The sequence below is a fragment of the Lutzomyia longipalpis genome, chromosome 1, assembly GCF_024334085.1.
Source record: "Lutzomyia longipalpis isolate SR_M1_2022 chromosome 1, ASM2433408v1".
NCBI classification, from domain to species: domain Eukaryota; kingdom Metazoa; phylum Arthropoda; class Insecta; order Diptera; family Psychodidae; genus Lutzomyia; species Lutzomyia longipalpis.
In genome coordinates, this window is record NC_074707.1 from 39,672,515 (window position 1) to 39,691,379 (window position 18,865).

General features: G+C 36.5%; 2 protein-coding genes across 3 annotated transcripts in view; one reads left to right on the forward strand and one right to left on the reverse strand.

Annotated features, from left to right (window-relative positions):
- The window catches only part of LOC129787307 (DNA-binding protein RFX2), an 865,065-nt gene that overhangs the window by 101,790 nt on the left and 744,410 nt on the right, over positions 1 to 18,865 (reverse strand). The gene's annotated exons all lie outside the window — the stretch shown is intronic.
- Positions 56 to 18,865, forward strand: part of LOC129787331 (uncharacterized) — a 36,482-nt gene continuing 17,672 nt past the window's right edge. The window contains exons 1-2 of the mRNA XM_055822862.1: positions 56 to 713; positions 4,553 to 5,249. Coding sequence (XP_055678837.1) covers positions 4,988 to 5,249 — 262 coding nt within the window. The 5' untranslated portion in view covers positions 56 to 713; positions 4,553 to 4,987. The remainder of the gene's footprint in view (positions 714 to 4,552; positions 5,250 to 18,865) is intronic.

Below are 18,865 nucleotides of genomic sequence, written 5' to 3' on the forward strand. Positions count from 1 at the left end.
CTTGTACGTTTGAATATCCACCCTGACGCCAAGGGAAGTCACATTGGATGGAATCAGTCGTTTTGCGTTTGGCGTGCGATGGAGTTTATTTTTGCAATGAGAAAATTGTAAGAAATTTTCCCGGCTTTGGTACAACAAATATTTTTCGGGGGGAGTACTTGTGGGAAACTTTTTCACTTACAGCCGGAAGAAAGTTCGAACCCCTTGTGAACCTTCTGGTTGTGAATGGTGGGTTACGAGGGGGGCAAACACCCCAGTGAAGACATTACTCGAGAATGTGTGGTGTGATGAATTACAGTTAAAGCGTTGTTCGAGAGGTGGAGACGAAAGTTTCTTTGGTTTGGGGGGTGGCAGTGAGTGAGAGAGTGCTCAAAGTGCGAAGCATCCAGTAAAAGCTCACAAAGCCGGAAGTGGTTTGAGGGTGGAAAGTGAAGAAAACATTAGATAGAAAGTCAAACGGATGGGGGGATATGGGATGCACAATGTGATTGTGAAAATTTTCGAAATGAATCCCGGATTTTGGGGATATTTTGTGTGTTTTTGAGATTAAAACCAACGCGGTGAGAATGAGAGAATTTGTAAAACTGTGAAAAATATGAAGACACAGCAGATGGGATCATTTATCACACCCAATCCAATGCTTCGTCACATGTTTGGAATGAGATGAATAAATCTGGGAGGATGTAGAAAAAATGTGATTCACCTGTTTGAAGGTAAAATTCATTTTTGGATAATTAAGATTCATTTACCGAACAATGAAATACATATAAAATTTCATACACAGAGCACGCAAGAACACGTTAGGAAAACACGTCAACAACAGAATGCTTTTGATATTTCTTCCTAACAGATTCAATGTGTATACGTAACACATCAAAAGTGAAATTTTCCTCTGAGGTATCAAATTTTTGCGTCAAAGATTCATTCTACTTGAAAAGTTCAAATTTGCGCCCTCCAGACACACTGTACACGCGGGGAGCTCTTCCCGCAGAATTTTAATTTATTTCTACTTGATGTTTTTCAAGATTCAAAAAGCCACCCCCACACCGCCGCATACAAGGGAAATGGGAAAGAAGTCACATACACATAACAATGGGGAAGATGCAGCAAAATCTTGGGGAAGATACGAGCTCCCTTATTTCCTTATTTTTTTTCTTCTACTTCGTCCCCTCCTCTGGGAGCAACAACTAACAATTTTAACGTGTGAAGGTAGAACAGGAAAAATTTGTGTCAAGATCTGGGGGGTGTCATAAACAATTTTATATTATCTGTCAGTCCTTTAATCAACGCCGATGTAAAGAATTTTGAATAAATAGAATAAAAGCTGGGAGGATGTCTATATAAAGCGAACGTCTATGAATAAAATATAGGTATCTAAACGTCACAGAATTGTGTGGGAAGAAGTAAAATATGATAAAAGGAAAATTCCACGAATCAGCTGTATGCTAGAAGATGTATAGAGGAAAATCAAAAATATTTCAAAATTTTGAGGAAATGTTTTTCAGAGGTCAATTATCCTACGTAAATCCTATCGACGTGCTCAAACACAGGAGTATGGTTCATAATCTTTGGGAGCGTCGCTGTGACCATTTGTCCTAGTCCTATACAGTGATGATTCGTAGTATTTTTGTTTTTGAATGCCAATTTCATTTTATGCAAGGATTGCAATGAATTAATTAAACTGATAGTTTGTTTTATTGAGATATTGATTGATCGTGAATCGAGTTGTAAGAAAGGTAATATTTTATTCTGTGAAAATCCAGTAATTCGATCATTAAAATTAATTGAATAACTACATTTAGCAGCGGTTTAAACTTTAATTATAGAATGTTGTTAAAATGTTTTAAAATAAAAAAAATCGCAAAATTCTCATTTCATTTCTTGAACAAAACATATTGGAGAATCACTTACATTCTAATAGGTAGAAGCATTGATTTCTCGCATTCTTCCATATTCATTTCCTTTTCTTTTGTGAGGGTATTTCCACAAGAAAAAAAACTTCCGTTTAAAATTAAATTTGCATTCGGTTCGTCTACTAAATTTATATACAAATTCAATTCGATTCTTGCAAATTGAATATTTTCCTACGAGAAAAAAAATGCCAGGAGGGCGTTTGAGAACATGGAAAGAAAAATCAGACACCAAATGTGCAGCATTTGATAATTCTGTTCTCTCTCTCTCTCTTTGTTTCCACACTCTTTGACTTGTGCCCCCAAAATCTACCATCCCCCACACAGAAGTCAAAATGATGAGGGATTTTTCTGTAGACAGGAAAACATGGGGTAGGGGTGCGAAAAAAGTGAGAGGCAACTTTTGCAAAAGGAATTTATTTCGCTGTCGAAACTTTTTTTTTCTTGTTAATATTGTATTTTGTAGCATTACGTCTCTCTGCATATAAGCAGACAAATACGTAGTGCGTGCAAAAGAATTCACAGAATTATTCAATAAGGAATCTCCCTTTTGCAAATCACCTCAAATAGATACACATCTTCCGGAGCTTTTTTTGCATTATTTTTCCTTTTCTTTTATGGGCGAATGCCTTGGAAGGTTGAGAGAAAAATGAAGCAACATAAGGGAAGTTGAATTCTTGCACAAATTCAATAAGTTGAATTTTTTAATTTCCTTATCTAGCGTACATTTCAGCATTCATAAAAGAACTTTTCTGTATTTCAATTTCAGGTCAGTGTAAAATTGCATTTGAGTTATTCCAGTTGCAATTGAGTTATTTCTACAAGGGAGTTATTTGTTCAACTGAATGGTGGAAAAAAATACATTAAAATTATGCTTTTATTGCAATAACATTTTTTTGAAATTTAATAATTTTTTCCACCAGTTTTTATTGCTGTCTCTGTACATATTTTTATTTCAATAATATGAATAAAACAGTGGAATTTTCACGTGAATTTATTCACTATAACTGGGGAATGTGAGCTTTTGATAAGGCAGATCCTCCCAGGTGTATAATGTACAAATTTCACACTTCATGGAAGAGAGCAAAATATTTAGAAAATACCTCAGTGGTATTTTATTCTTTAGCCGCAGAAGCACCTCGCATACCTGATAAAGTGGGTGATTGATGAGAGTTTATATGCGACAAACACGCATCATCTTTATGAGTGATGTTCCAGCAATTTAATGCGTGTGTTGTCAACTGAAGAATACAAGCTGAAGTGGGGGGCACGCGGGGGATATATCTCGAAGAGATCCTAATGTTCCGTGGTGGTATTAATAAAGGAGAAGCAAAATAGAAGGAGCAGTCACACGTGATGAAAAGCCCCATTTTCACCATCGTACACACCACATTTACCGCCTAATACCACATACATCTCCATACATCATTCAAAAGGAATTCTCAAGTAGAATAAAAACTCCCCCAATTTCGGGGGTGGACACAGACGGAAGTGGTATGTGTACGTGGTTAGAAAGCTGAAGACAAAGATGTGCAGACATTGTGAATCATAAGTGAATGGAGGGTGGATTTAACTGCTATTTTAAAATTTAACCAATATACTGTACGTTTGGCTTTATATGATCGTAGAGGAGCTTCTAAAAAATTATTTAAGAATCATTTTTGACCTTTCATTCAACTTTTGACATCTTATGTTAACCAGAATTAAGGTTATTAAAAGATAGAGCGATGGACGCAATCTTTAAACAAAGGATTTCTTTAGGGGAGGGCGGGGCTAATTAAGTCACTTAAGGGTTTGGAAAAAGCCTAAAATATCATATTTCCTAGCTAGATACAATAAAATGATCTGACAAAGAGTTATAGGGCAGTAAATCTACTAAAGAAATGAGCTATACATTTCGCTTTATCTATTTGGGAAATATGATATTTTGAGCTCTTTCTAAACCCTTAAGTGACTTTTTTAACCCCGCTCTCCCCTATAATGTTTTCTAAGATGTGTCCAATTTAATTTTCTCAAAAAATTAGGTATTACCTACTGGTTAGCACCGAACTTTTAATCCCGTGATGAGAAATTTATTTAACATTTTTTTGTATAGAAAAAATATAAAAATTTCATGAAAAAATAGCAAATTTGTATGGAAGCAATGTAAAGAAAAGGACTGTTCAGTATTCAAACTTTTTGAGCTCATTCGGAAGCATGTTTCGCATCAACTTTGAGCAAATGAAGAATTGCTGTAAGAGCCCCCATCATTTCTTATTTAATTGAGTAAATAGAAGAAAACAATTCACCCCAATAAAACCACAAACTTTCTCTTCAAAAAACTTTATTTTCGCGGTCAATGACAAAGGTCAAATTTCATGCTTCTTGACTACAAAAACTCCCTTTAATTCCATTTCATCCATTTCGTCTCACTTTACCATCCTTGCTATATTTGGTATGGAATTCATGCCATCAGTGTGTGTAGGATAAATTTATTGTAATGACGTGAAAATGAAATTCTAAACAGAGTTCCGCACATTCACAATTTTCCCCAGTGCACACAATTTGCAACTCAAACTAAACTCCTTGGCATTATTCACAATCCCACATGCATTACGTTGATATTATTTAAAATGTATATTCTCTTAATTTCTCTTTTGCAGATGATATCATAATTGGTGGATGGTGGACTTGTGCATGTGGCATGACAAATTGGTATGAACTGGCATTCCACTATATATGCTTTTATGCCATCGTGATGGACAACACAAATTGAAATATATTTATCTAGATAACTTCCCGTCAGCATAGATGAACCACAAATTGCAATTCAACATTTTTCTCGCGCACTTTATGCGTTGAAAACGTTTTCAATTGCTCAGCGTGGGTGTATTGACAATAAATTCAATTGTGCTTAAAAAGTTACAGTGAGTGTAGTGTTGCGGTTGTCTGAACATAAATCGTGAGAAGAGGTTGTTACACATTGGGGGTCGTCATGAAAATAAATTTTTGGTGAAAAGGGGGGTGTGATTGATGCGAGGGACAAGAGAAAGCTCTGGTGATTGGAGGTGAAATTCAAAATTCAACACAGGTCATATATGGGGTGGAAGATGCAAAACGGTCGCAGTGTTTGTGACTGTAAGTGCTGGGATGGAAGAGGAGTGGGTACGGGTGGGAACACCACCGCTGATGCCACATCATCCCCCAGCAACGTAGTCAGCAAGTATAGTTCCCAAGTCAACACATTGCCAAGCCTGTCTTCGTCCACAGGAGTCATGAAAGGATGGCCAAATTGTCATGTGGCTGCCACCAAGTGGATGAGAATAGTTCTCCTCAGTCTCCTCTTTCGCTACTGCAATTGTGAGTATACTATATATTTGCAATGCTTCACCATGTGCTCAAATTCTCCCCCAACTGAATATTGAACGGTGAAAAGCTTTAAAAGTCCACTCAACCGTATATACGAATACACACCATATATGAGCTCACCGTTTTCTTTCTTCGTGCTTCACAAATTCACTTCTCTTCCAACTCATATTATTAATGTGGTTTGCTTTCTGGAGCAAAACCTATAACAATACCCAGTAGGTATATCTTTATTAGAGGATTGTTAAAATTCCCTACAGAACACTCATATATTACTTTTGCTTAAAGTTTTATCAGGTTTTTCAATTCAAAAATTATATTTTTATATAAAAAGGAAGTAAAATTTTATTGAAATTTTTATTGGCTAAATAAAATAACTTCATATGCTTGCGCAAAAAATGCATTATATGCTTTAATAAAATTCTCATATGGACTATACAATATAAATACAGAGGCACATCATAAAACGTGAACAGTTCCATGTTCAATTTGTTTATTTAGTCTGTTTCACAAAAAGATATTGACAATAAAATTCCATAGACGGGTTAAAAAAATAGTTTTATTTAAAGGGGATTAATTTTAAATTGTTTTATAGTAAATAATTCTAACTAAAAATTATTCTATTGAACTATTCACATTGTATTATCACATTTTTTATTAAACATTTAGCATATGTTTTATAATTGAGAATATTTAGAATTAAAAAAAAACAATCAGTTTTGTATTTATGATTTTGAAATACCCAACTTAAAAAAAGTTGCAATTTTGACAATACTTCGCAAAAACACTATCTTTTCTGTTTTTCGAACAGTTTTTTTTTAATCAAATTAAAAATAAAAACTTTTAATTATTTTCAGAAATTTTGAAACTGATTTGATCTTTAGAACATCACAAAACTATGAACTTTTTCATCTAAGTTCAGTATGCACGTTTGCTTTGTAAAGCTGCTGAGAATTTTAATGTGTACGTGAAGTTTAAATTAATTCTAACTATTTTGTGAATTTAGATGTATCATTAGTTATGTGGCAGCATCGAAAACGTAAGAGAATAATGGCACGCGATACATAAGGGATGATCAAATAATTTTGGAAAGAGGAGTTTGAGCTAATTTTGAAATAAAAATGTTTTTTTTTATTCTCACAAGATTGGGAAATATTAATTAGAATTTAACATTTTCACATATAAAAACAAATAGCCCTAAAAAATTATTTAATTTTTTCACATTTAAGTCATTTTATCCCTGTGGAGTTTCTAAAACTCTTTAATCATCCCTTAAGAACATAAAAATAGAAATAAAAAAGATTTTATTGTGTAGGTATTGTTGTCAATTTTTGATAAAATATATTAATAGAATATTAATTTAAAAATATCTGGTAATCCTTGATAAATCCTACCCACACTGTGTACTGCCTACAAGACATGAAATGTGTTCAAAAACATCTCTAAAATAAATGTAGTACCCAACCATATCGCCAACGCATTAAATTTCTTAAATACAGCACCTTTAACAGCGCACGCTGAAGCTAACAATTTGATGTTTCGGAAGCCTTTTTAGAGTTTTCAAGAAAGACAATCGCTGTTGGGACACTTTTGTACTTGAAAACATTAAGCTGTCGCGGAGGTTTCTATCTCGTAAAGTGCTCTCATCGTACAGTCTTCTCTTGCAAACTCAGGAGCGCTCTAGCTTTTACCAGGAATAGCATGCGAGGGATGTGCTGCTAAAAGTGTTGGGAACGGATATTGCTATTTTTATTCTCACCTATTACACATTTTATATGAATTACATATAGGGTGTAATTGTGGGTGCTGCAAGTGGTGTAAGTGGCACAACAGAATTGAAATGGCTGGCAACTGCACTACCACGACGGGCTAGTAGCAGTTTAGTGCGAAGCCCTACACGGGATGGGTTTGAAGACAAAAAGTGGATGGTGGTGTCGCCTGTGGGAAACCACTTCACACTTTGTGATTCATTCAGAGGCGGGGTGAGTGAGGGGTGGGTGTGAGGTTTGCGGATGAACGTGGGAGAGAGTCGTAAAAGCCACCCATTTAGATAATGGTGATGACAATATTCTGCGGTGGTGATAATGAGTCGTCCAGCTGACTATTCATTAATGCAGAAATCACCGGAAAACCATCCCTATATGCGAAACACATAGTTAGAGCATAGAACTCCTTGCCATTTGTTTCTCCCTGACCTAATATGCGGTGGGTTCCGAAATGTCCTCAATAAAAATTTATCGTCTGTTCGGTTGCGATAAAACACTTTTCCACAAATGCACAAAATTACCAAAAAGTTGTACACGCGCTTTAAACATACATATACGTATGTGTATGATCTACATATCTCTCCACCCCCTATATACATACATATATGGGATTAAAGCCGTCTCATACTAAAGCTGTGCAACAAAAACTTTCCTCTCAATGCCATGCCTTTACAAACATTACACCAGCACCACCCTTTTCCCACACAATCAAGCAGCATCATGCTAATCCGTGCTTGGCGATGGAAAATTTTTCACTTATCATCTTGGAGATTCTCCAGCAAGTTTAGTTCTCCTAAATTAGTCTCAAATTTATGGAAATCCCCAACATAAATTCTAAACAATTCCCCCATGCGCGATGGCGTATGCAGAAAATTGTGTTAGGTGACATAAAATTTTCACAAAATTCTCCAGCTCACTCGTATAGTCGACAAATATCCCCTATACCCACTCATAAGTTATTCATTTGCATGAGATTGCTCGTAAAATAATTAAAGACTCTGCGTAAAAATTCAAATTTTCACCATTAAAAGCGAGTTTTCACACCAACTATAAAATTTGTTTCTATTTCCTTATTATTTTCATTATTTTCATTTTATTTTTTTGTGGTTTTTTTTACCCCAAATTGCAATAATTATATCAAATTTGTTGGCAAATGTCCCAAAAAATTTTCCACAAAATTGAATTAATTTTCACAATGAAATTAACTCACATTTTTCCCGGTGTCAGAGTAAGTTGCTCCACCCACTCATACATGTTTTTTTTTCACGTTAATTGAGCTACAAACTTTTTTAATTTCATAATAAAAAACAAATTATATTCCTTGTGGAAACTTTAAATTAGAAAATAATTAATTTTCCTATATGGAAAAAGCGCGTGTTTTTCAATTAAAAAAAAAACTACAAATTTTGAAGCAAACTGATCGAGTATAGCGCAAATTAATTAAATTGTATGAGCAAACGCGAAGTTTATTCCCATATTACCCTTCATTAAGCCTAATTTCCAGCAATTTTCTTCCAAATCACTGCAAATTTAGTGTTGCTGTGTGGGGGATAAAAGAAGATGGGAGAAGCATGTTGCCTAAAGCAGTATTTTAGGACTTAATTGGATGATCCTTTTTGGGTAATTTGGATTTTGGTGGATAAAAATTGATTTTTAATTATTCTGACAATGTTTGCTTTTAACACAAGCAAAAGGGAGGTGAGACGGAGGCGAAAGTTTGTGAGAATTGCCCCCTAGGAGCTTCTCTATGTGTATGTATTATACGTTTAATACCTCCAAAACATTTACAAGAGGTATAGCATTTTGTAAACAAGCGAGGAAAATTTATGCGCGATATCCCTCACAATATTCCTCATGAGACTTGGATGGGAGAGCATTAGCCGAATTTAAAGTTAATTTAATTCTCTCAAATGATTCACTTTTAGTTTTCCCGGGGCAGAGTGTGATATATAAATGTAGGAAATTTAATTGTGTGGCTCCATGCAAAATAGCTCCAAATGTGAATTTAACTTCTGGCATTCCTTTTTGCTTTGTACGTCCGCCCAATGGGCAAAGTGGGTGGATATGTTGGATTGGATGGACCCAAAAGTAGTCACAAGTGAAGAGGGGAAAATTAGTTTTTGAATTGGAATGGTTTGTGGGGTGAGGATGGAGAAAAAAAAGCTCCAGAGAAGATGTCTCATCATTCGGCAGTATAAGGGTGGTTTGGTAAAAGTGGCAATTTGTCTTGACTTCGAAAGACAATATCTGCGTGACAAACGACATGGAGTGTGGTATAAAAAAAAAGGTAATCGGTATTATGAGGCAATGTAATGGTGGGGAGCACAAATTTCACATTGACCATAAGCACAAACAATCGATATTTATCTTTCTCGCCAGAGCAAATCCGATCCATTTCTCCCCATCTCCTTGTATGGACAACCTCAAATCCACATGGCATAGCCCCCCGTTGTAAGATGTCGATGGACAGCAAAAAGCAGCACGTAATGCATTTAACATCCCATTAATTTTATTTATCAGCCAAACACGAAAAAAAACATTGAGCTACAGGGGGATACATATTCCCCGTGTGTGGAACCGTGAATCCACCCTGCTTGCCGTCATCAAAATGATAAATTATGGCCATTTCTAGACTAAATCAAATTTTATTTTTTTCTGCCTCACCCCCTACCCCCTCGGAAAAATCATCGTACTGTGGGAAATTGTCGAAATTGTGTGGAAAATCAAAAGTTCTGCGAGTGATGCTGCAGCGCCTTGTGACAAAGATTGGAGGCAATTGACACTAAACTACCAGCGCTATTTGACGCACTTTTTCTCTGTCGCAACCCGCAGCCGCCCCATTGTGATCACTCAGCCAGAATGAAAACCCATTTGTAATCTATTTGAACTGCTCGACTCCGAGGACAAACACACAAATTTTTCATCATCAATTCTGAAGGATGCTTCTTCCCCAATGCCGTGCCGCACAAACGTGCCGCGCTACTATTCGTAGTAGATATTGATTCTCCATGAGGGTTCTTGGAATTGCTATTTTGTGTGGAAAACACAGGATTTTTTTCTCGCTCCGAGAGAATTGTCTTTGAACTGTAAAGATAAAGAAAAGAATGATAAAATGGAATTGACAGCGATAAACGGAAATAGGTTCTTTTTTTTTTGGAGAAATCATTGCTATTTTGAGATTTGATTTTATTTAAATATTTGCATTGGGTACGATACCTATTTTTGGATATTATATACCTACATATTATGTATCCTTTTCGTAAAAAACTCCCCAATATATTCATTATTAATTTAAGCATCATTGAATGTGAATAATAACAAAGAAGAATAAAAGAATGTTCTTTTGATAGGCTTTAAACTTTCATCCCCTTTAAAATTTTGCTTTTAAAGCAACATTCAAGGATTTAACTTCTCGTCCACCTCAAACGTAAATTCCCTAATATCACGTAACAAATTCTATGTGGTTAGGAAATCCCTGACATTTTCGGTTTTGATACATGGGCACAAACAATTTGATTCCTTTTGGGTTCCCTTAAATTTTAATGTTTCAATTTGCAAATATTTGCATAGATGTCCGTCCATGGGTTGAAATGAAATTCAAGCATAGGATAAAAGGGAAATTCAGTAGGTTATTCAAAAAACTTTCATGCTTTAGAATATTTTCATTAGGATGTGTTGAAAGGAGTCGATGTTTATTGGTGAAAATCATTCGTTTTCTTCTCCTTTTTTTTATTTTGAAAAAGGATACACGGAAAAGTCATTCCTTAGCTGTCACAATTTATTTTTCCATGCAAAGTTTTTCCGAAGACAAGGGTTTCCCTCATCACATCAACTCTCTCTCCATTATTCATGCCTGATGATGTGTAACCTCCCCTGTCCTTGAGAGACATCATGAAAATTAAATTGTTGAAAAAAAGGTGTTTTCCGTATAACCTTGGTGGATTTTATTGTTGGCAAAAAAGCTTCGATAATCGAATAATACTTTTTTTCTATGATTAGTCAATGATTGATTAATTTATATTCTGTTAATAAACATTCTCTGGGGTAGCCTGATGAAAGTTCCTTTGCGGGAAAAGCTCTTTAAAAGCTCTGAGAGAGTATGATTAAATCAAACTTTTTTTCTTCAAACAGATTGTCTGTTAAAAATTAATTTATAGTCTTTAACTGTTCTCTTTCGAAATTACTTAAGTCCTATTTTCAATCTATTTCATTTCATTTATTCATTTTCATTCCTACAATTTTTACATGTTTCATGCACTATTCACAAATTCAATTTGATCCAAGTTACATCAACTTATGTAGAATCTTTGCTATCTAAGACATAGTATTACAAAGAAGGGCGAAAGTGCCCAAATCGTTTCGGCCCTTCCTCATTTGAGGGGAAGGTAGATGGCGCATGAGGTCTTTTTAAGGAAATTTGGGGGTAAGCGAAATGCAAGGAGGACCTTCCTCCCTTTCATAAGATCATTTGCTTTCGAGCACTCATGGTGATCACTTGAAGGGCCGCATGAGCTGAGCGTTTTTTCTATATGGACTTTTTTCTATATGGACTTTTTTCTTTATGAACTTTTTTTTTGTACCTACGTTGAGTGGGTTGCAGTAGAGGTGCACAAAAAAGGGCTGAAGGAAGAAAAATGTACACGGAGTTGAGTTCAGATCTTGCAACATTTTTGGTTGTACATGAGTGGGAATGAACAGAAATACATTTTCTTTCCCTTTTGCACAATGAGATCTTCCAAAGTCTCGAAGAGCACAAATTTTGTCTTTTCGAGCAAAATTCTGCCTCAAACACGCTGGCTCATTCAACACGAGCTGATATTGTTACTAATGAATTTAAAATACTTGATATGAACTTTTATTTACTTTTTTTTTTTAATTTTTTAGAAGTTTCTTTAATCTCTTTTTGAGTCAACTTTGAATCAAAAATTTTCTTCTAAAGGTTAGTAAAATATTAATTTTGAAAACTCCGTGGAAATATTAGGTAAATTAAAAGAATATATAGGTACTTAATTAAAAATAAATAAATTCAAAAAACGAAATTGAATTGATTAAAATATAATAATTAATCAATATTTGGCTAGACCAGAATAATAGAAAAATTCTATTTGCGGATTTAACCCTCCGTATACTATGAGGGGCAGGTGACCAACCCTAGAGCTATATTTTGAATTATTACGCCTTAGTTCTTAGAGATATAGAACCAAGCTTTGAGAAATAAGTTTTTTGGTTATCTGAGAAGATTGTGTTAAAAATTTTAGGTCAATCCGACCACCAGAATAAAAGTTATAAGGAAAAAATATAAAAAGAGGTAATTCAAAAATTGGTGTAACAGTCAAATTTATTCCATTTTCTCTTCACTTTGTCACTATTTGTCTCTTTCTAGAAGATTCTAACCTCAAAAAATTATTGAAAAAAAAATCATCAAAAAATCCATTGAAAAATTTATTTTTGTGTTCAAAATGGATAAAAGACTTATTAGGGAGTACCAAGGAGTCTATTAAAGCTCATTTGACTGAAAGATTTTGCTTTTTTGCAAAAAATTCTATGGGGTCGGTCACCTACCCCATTGTAATGCACGTAAGTGTTTTGGTCACAGTACGGAGGGTTAAGGCGTTTAAGGAACAAAGTGAACAAAACTTTTTATAATTTTCAGCGATGTTTCGGCATAGTGCTGCTTGGAATTTAGGATTTATTATTGTGAAATTTGAAGTAGTACATCGAGTACATCATTATGTTGAAAAGATAATCAGATTCATATTTTAAGAATAAAAAAGAATTTTTTTGAGGCTTCTAAAAATACTTTTCGCATGTTAAGAAAAAAATATTCTAAAATATTTTTCTTTTAGCGCTTTTTAAATCTTTATATTTCTTCATTAGCTGGGTAGTGCAGAATACGAAACGGATGAGTGGTTTTTACTGACTTAAAGGGATTTCTCAGTCAGTATAATTATTTTAATCTGAACATGTCACTTGGGGCGAATTTAGTCGCTAATGTAAACAGTATGGAGTCGCTTCGCTCCAATTTACCTCGCCTCGCTTCGCGGGGATTAGTTGCGCTTCGCGAAAATTTTAGATAAATTCTAAAATATTGGTAAAAATTAGGCTACTCGAATGTGGTTTAAAGGGAAATAAACACGGCTGTTTAAAATCTTCTGATATAAGAGGCCTCTGTATCAAATTTCATCACGATCGGTCAAACAATGTAGAGTTGTATAGCTGTACAGAATGGACGATTACCAACAAATAGACCTTTCTTTATTATATAGATAGGTATTTTCTAGCCTTCCATTCCAAAAAAAAATATCATGGTTGTTTTGTATGATTCTCTGTTTTAGTGGTTTGAAAAGTAAAATACTTTGTAACGGATTAACAGATGAGAAGTTAGATTAGAAACTGCAAATAATATCTTAGGTGAAAAATCATTTCCAATGTCGGAAAATACCATCAACTTTATTTAAACCTCATATTCCCTCAAATGGCTTTTAAAAAATTCTAGGACGAAAATATCACATTAGATTGACCTATCGAGGAAAATATCTTGACTTAATTATTTATTATATAAAGTTTTCTGTCCGATAATCCATACAATTTCACACTTATAAATCCTAAAGATGCGACAAAAAATATGCCGAAACATCGCTGAAAAGTATAAAAGTTGTGTTCACCTTATTCGTTAAACTGACAAATAGAATTTATATTATTCTGGTCTATATTTTAATCAACTCAATTTTTTTAATTTATTTATTTTTTTATTTTACTAACCTTTAGAAGAAAATTTTTGATTCAAAGTTGACTCAAAAAGAGATTAAAGAAACTTCTAAAAAATTAAAAAAAAAAAAGTAAATAAAAGTTCATATCAAGTATTTTAAATTCATTAGTAACAATATCAGCTCGTGTTGAATGAGCCAGCGTGTTTGAGGCAGAATTTTGCTCGAAAAGACAAAATTTGTGCTCTTCGAGACTTTGGAAGATCTCATTGTGCAAAAGGGAAAGAAAATGTATTTCTGTTCATTCCCACTCATGTACAACCAAAAATGTTGCAAGATCTGAACTCAACTCCGTGTACATTTTTCTTCCTTCAGCCCTTTTTTGTGCACCTCTACTGCAACCCACTCAACGTAGGTACAAAAAAAAAGTTCATAAAGAAAAAAGTCCATATAGAAAAAAGTCCATATAGAAAAAACGCTCAGCTCATGCGGCCCTTCAAGTGATCACCATGAGTGCTCGAAAGCAATTGATCTTATGAAAGGGAGGAAGGTCCTCCTTGCATTTCGCTTACCCCCGAATTTGCACCAGTCCGCGCGCCATCTACGTTCCCCTCAAAAGAGGAAGGTACGGAACTCTTGGATTTTTTCATCCCTTCAGAGATTGTATTACTATATTAATACGTTATACAATGGTAGAATTTTCGGAAGATTACTCCACACCTAGTCAATAGACTGTTTGGGTGGAGGGAAGATCCTGTCGGAGATGTTGGTGCACGGGAAGTTCCGCTATCGCAGGCGCTGGCTGCTAGCATTGGCACTTTTTCGCCGTTGATGATCCACAGTGCAGATCCATATTCAGCGTTGTCCCTCCGCCTACAGATGGCACTGGTGATCTTGGCTCCGACCCATATAGGAAGTTCCGCAAACACAGGCACTGACTGCTAGCAGCTGCACATTTTTCGCTGGTGGACCGGCATAACTATGGACATTGGTGGTTACTGTTGTCCCTCCGCCTTACAGATGGCACTGATGCTGATGTTGGCTCCATCTCGTAGTTGCACAAATCGTCCGAGCAGGAAAGGAATAGCTGTGGAGTAGAAAGGAAAGAAAGGGAAGGAAGCACTAGGCCAGAAAACGGCAAACCGCTGCGGGAATCGAACCCACAACCCCAGCGATGAGTGGCATTGAGTGGCGCTTTAACTCTCTTTGCCACCGGGGCTTCGTATTTTAGAAATCAATTCTTAGAAATTCCAACAACTCCATTAGTTGTCGATTGTGTTGTTGTTAATGGGGTTAAGGGAAGGAGTGAGTGGGGTTCATGTAGTGTAATCGGTTTCACTTTCGGATGCGGTGTGCCGAAGGTGGATCAATTACGGGTATGACGGTGCGAAAGTTTCGAGACAAATTGTGTCCAAAAAGGTGGGTTCACTTTATATGCAAATGCTACCATATATACCACGTGAGGAATAATCTGTGTGAGAGTGTTGGGTGTTATGTGTCACCGAATGGCCCATGGGATGTGTGACACGTCGCCATGGTGAGAAGTTTTGTATTGGATTTTCGGGGTATGCTTGCCGGCTCTTCTTCCACTCTTGAATAAATTGATAGATCCCACCTAAATCTCAGCTTATGGAGTGGCTTTGGGTGTGAAAGTTTCGAATTGAGAATTGGCCTCTCAATTTTCTCACCATCACATTTCATCATTTTCAACTTTTTACCATGCTTTTACAGCCTCTTCACACTTTTCCGGCAAACCCGGTATTTGCCACAAATACACAAAATTGAAGATGTGTGACTTGTGAGTCAGGGGGGTGTAAATTGCAAAACATATCCATTCCGTACATTGAAATTCCTCTTTTTTTTACCCAGGGTGTAGGGGGGAACCATTGAGCAGTATTCGTAGTTGCTTTTTGCCGTGGAGGCGCCGGGTTTTTGGTACCAAAAAAGCTCTCATAACCACCAGGCGTCTTCATTGCCACACACTTGTTTTCATTGATATTCCTACCATGTAGTCGCTTTTTTGTTGCTTGTTGTTCCTGATGATGGCACGAGCGCGCGAATAGAATAGGGCGATGGTTGAGAGGATTGGTGCGACGCTGGGAGAAAGTACCAAAGAAATCAACAAAATGAAAGAGGTGATGTCTCATGGATGTGGGGGTGTGTTGTTGCGGTTTTTGTGGTTGGGGCGTGACACCACAAATAAAGGCGAAATATTGCATCTTGGATATGCGAAAACTTTAGATTTATATGCAAAGTTTCCGACATTTTGCACGCCGAAAGTGGGCGCACAGAGGCATGGCGTGTGTGTGTGCTTTGGATGAGGAAATGGAGCTTTTCTCTCCAATGCTACACCAGATCCTCGTTGCTCCATGGGAAATCCCATGTCAGTTGGGGTGAAAGCTCAGGGACATTTTGGGGCTGGCGCGGATGTGGGATGATGTGTAATATAGAAATTCCCAACCATTTAAACAATACCACGCTAAGATTTTTATCTCGTCACCCGCGTTGAAGGGGGGTGCGCGGGGGGTTTTTCCACGCGAGATTTTCATGCGGGGAAGGGGAAGAGTGATGCAAAGTGATGGCATTTTGCTCATGAACTGTGTGCGGTGGGTAAAAGTACTAAAATACTCCGTGAAATGTGTCGTGTTAGTTGCTTGCACAGTGTGGCGAATGTTATCTTAAGCATTTTGCTTAGCGTGTAATGGTATGAGTGAAAGGAAGTGGCTTCTTTCTCGATACTCCACTGTTGACATTTTCCATCCACCCCCTCCCTCTTATATACATACATATTGCTATATATGGTGCTTCTGGAATATTTTCTTCAGTTCGTCATCTCTTCATTTTCTTCCTTGCAAGTGAGCCAATCTTGTCATTTGGGGCGCGTGTGTGTTTTTGCCAACATGAGATTCACTAATAAATAAGAAAAATGTTTGCCAAGGAAATTAAATAGAAATGTGGGCGATGGCGTATTTGTGACATGCTCGCATATTAACCATTATCTCAAACAAATAGGGAAGATGGTGCTTATCTCTCCTCCACAAATTCTCGGCACTTCCTCCTTATTGTTTGGCACCATATATTGCCAAGAATATTGCTCGCCCTCATTCCAAATTTCCAATAAGCTTTAAGCACAAGATTGGGGCTTAAGGATGAGAAGAGTGGGAGCTGTGAGAGTAATTGAAATGAGCTTTCGGTTTCACCATGTGTTGGGTGAAAATATCCTACCTGCAGATATACTCAGCGTTAGTAATGGTCCCACAACTTTAAGGGAGTAAGCGTCGTCTCTTTGTCCGGCAGCAAATATCCCACCTGCAGATATACTCAGCGTTAGTAATGGTCCCACAACTTTAAGGGAGTAAGCGTCGTCTCTTTGTCCGGCAGCAAATATCCCACCTGCAGATATACTCAGCGTTAGTAATGGTCCCACAACTTTAAGGGAGTAAGCGTCGTCTCTTTGTCCGGCAGCAAATATCCCACCTGCAGATATACGCAGAGTTAATAAATGTCTCCGGTTTGGAGGAACAAAAAAATTTTTTCTTCCGGCCTCGTGGGGAATTTCACTGCGCCACAATAAGCATGAATTTTCACGTATTGAGCACTTTGATTGAATGTTTGCCACTTCTACAATTAATGGCACACGTGTGGCAAGGAAATACTTAAGCAATTTTAGCAGCGGACTGTATAAAATGTAAAATTAAATGTAAATTTGCACAAACAACGTTTTTATTCTTTCCCAACCATTTTGACAGTTCTTTTTTCTCTCATTCCGCCACGTCATCCCAAACTTTTTTATAGCAAAAAAGTTTGGGAGTCGTGCGCCGATATTTGTCATGCGGCGTGAACATTTCTCCCCCTTCATTGCCACACGTGAAGGGATCGAAGTTTACATTTTTTTTCTTCAAATATTTTTTAAAATTATTTCAATTTAGTTTTTTATATAAAATAATTATAAGATAAATAATAATTATACCCTTATTGATTTTTCCCATAATTCAAAATTCAAGACCCTTTCTGATTAAGATTTACCTTCACCAAAGAAATTTTACTTAATAAATTTTAAATGCAAAGAAGACTTACGATTTTTTTTCCAATAATTTCCCTTTAACCCCATACGAGTATCTTCGGAATAGGGTGCGCGACCGTACCCTCTAGAGTTTCCGTCGACCCAACAAACTGACCTTGCAGTAGATCGCTCCCCCATCAACCCTTCCGTGATACATGTCTTGGTCTTCTTATGGGTAATTAATTGTTGGTTTGATTTGCCTACACCTTTTACGTCTTCACAAACACTATAGGATAATTCCAATATGCATAGAATGAATTGTGAGCAACTTAAAGCGATTTGATGTGATCTTCCTGTATGATGAGCTTTGTGAATTCTCCTTGAGGGAACTTGTGGTGTTTCACTTGAGATTCCTCATGCGTTCCAACGGATTTTCGACTCAGTCTCAGGGGTTGTCCTTCGCGTCCAACGATTGTGTGTTACTCAGATCTCCTACCATTGTCGTGATCATTGGTGTTCCTCGGTTGATCTCTTCCAATGAATCCTCAAGATGATTTTCTGCTTGTTGTTTGACGGTTCTCCTTTGCAAGACTAAATTTGCCTGATGTTGCCGTTTGAAACTATGCTTCCGTTGTGAAGTTTGTGGTTCCTCGTTCATCTGGCAAATTAATCCTTCCTGGTTTGGCTTAGAGTTGTCTGCTTGACTGAGATTCCCATCAGCTTCCGTCCAAACATGGCAGTTCTCGGCATAGAAGGCAATTGTCATCACTTTAGACAATTCTGCATTGATGCCTGGATTGAAAGGGTTTGCTGGTAAGATTCCCTTCAATGTCATTAACCCTTTGATTGTCGTATTGAGGGAATACCAACAGATAAAATTGTATGCTGTGATTTTTGGGGAGAGAAATTTGGAAGAAATGTTGACTTTCGCCGATCCAAGAAAACCGTTATGTACTATGATTTTGACGTTTCTGATTTCGTACTTCTTCTCTCCGACCCAATTCTGAATCGTTGCTCCCCCTATGAGCATGTCATCTTTCAGATGGATTTGCCACTTTGGTTCAGTTAATTTGTACTGTCCCGGAGTGTGGACTTTAAATTTATTTACTCGCCAGTTTGATTGATCCTTTGTGA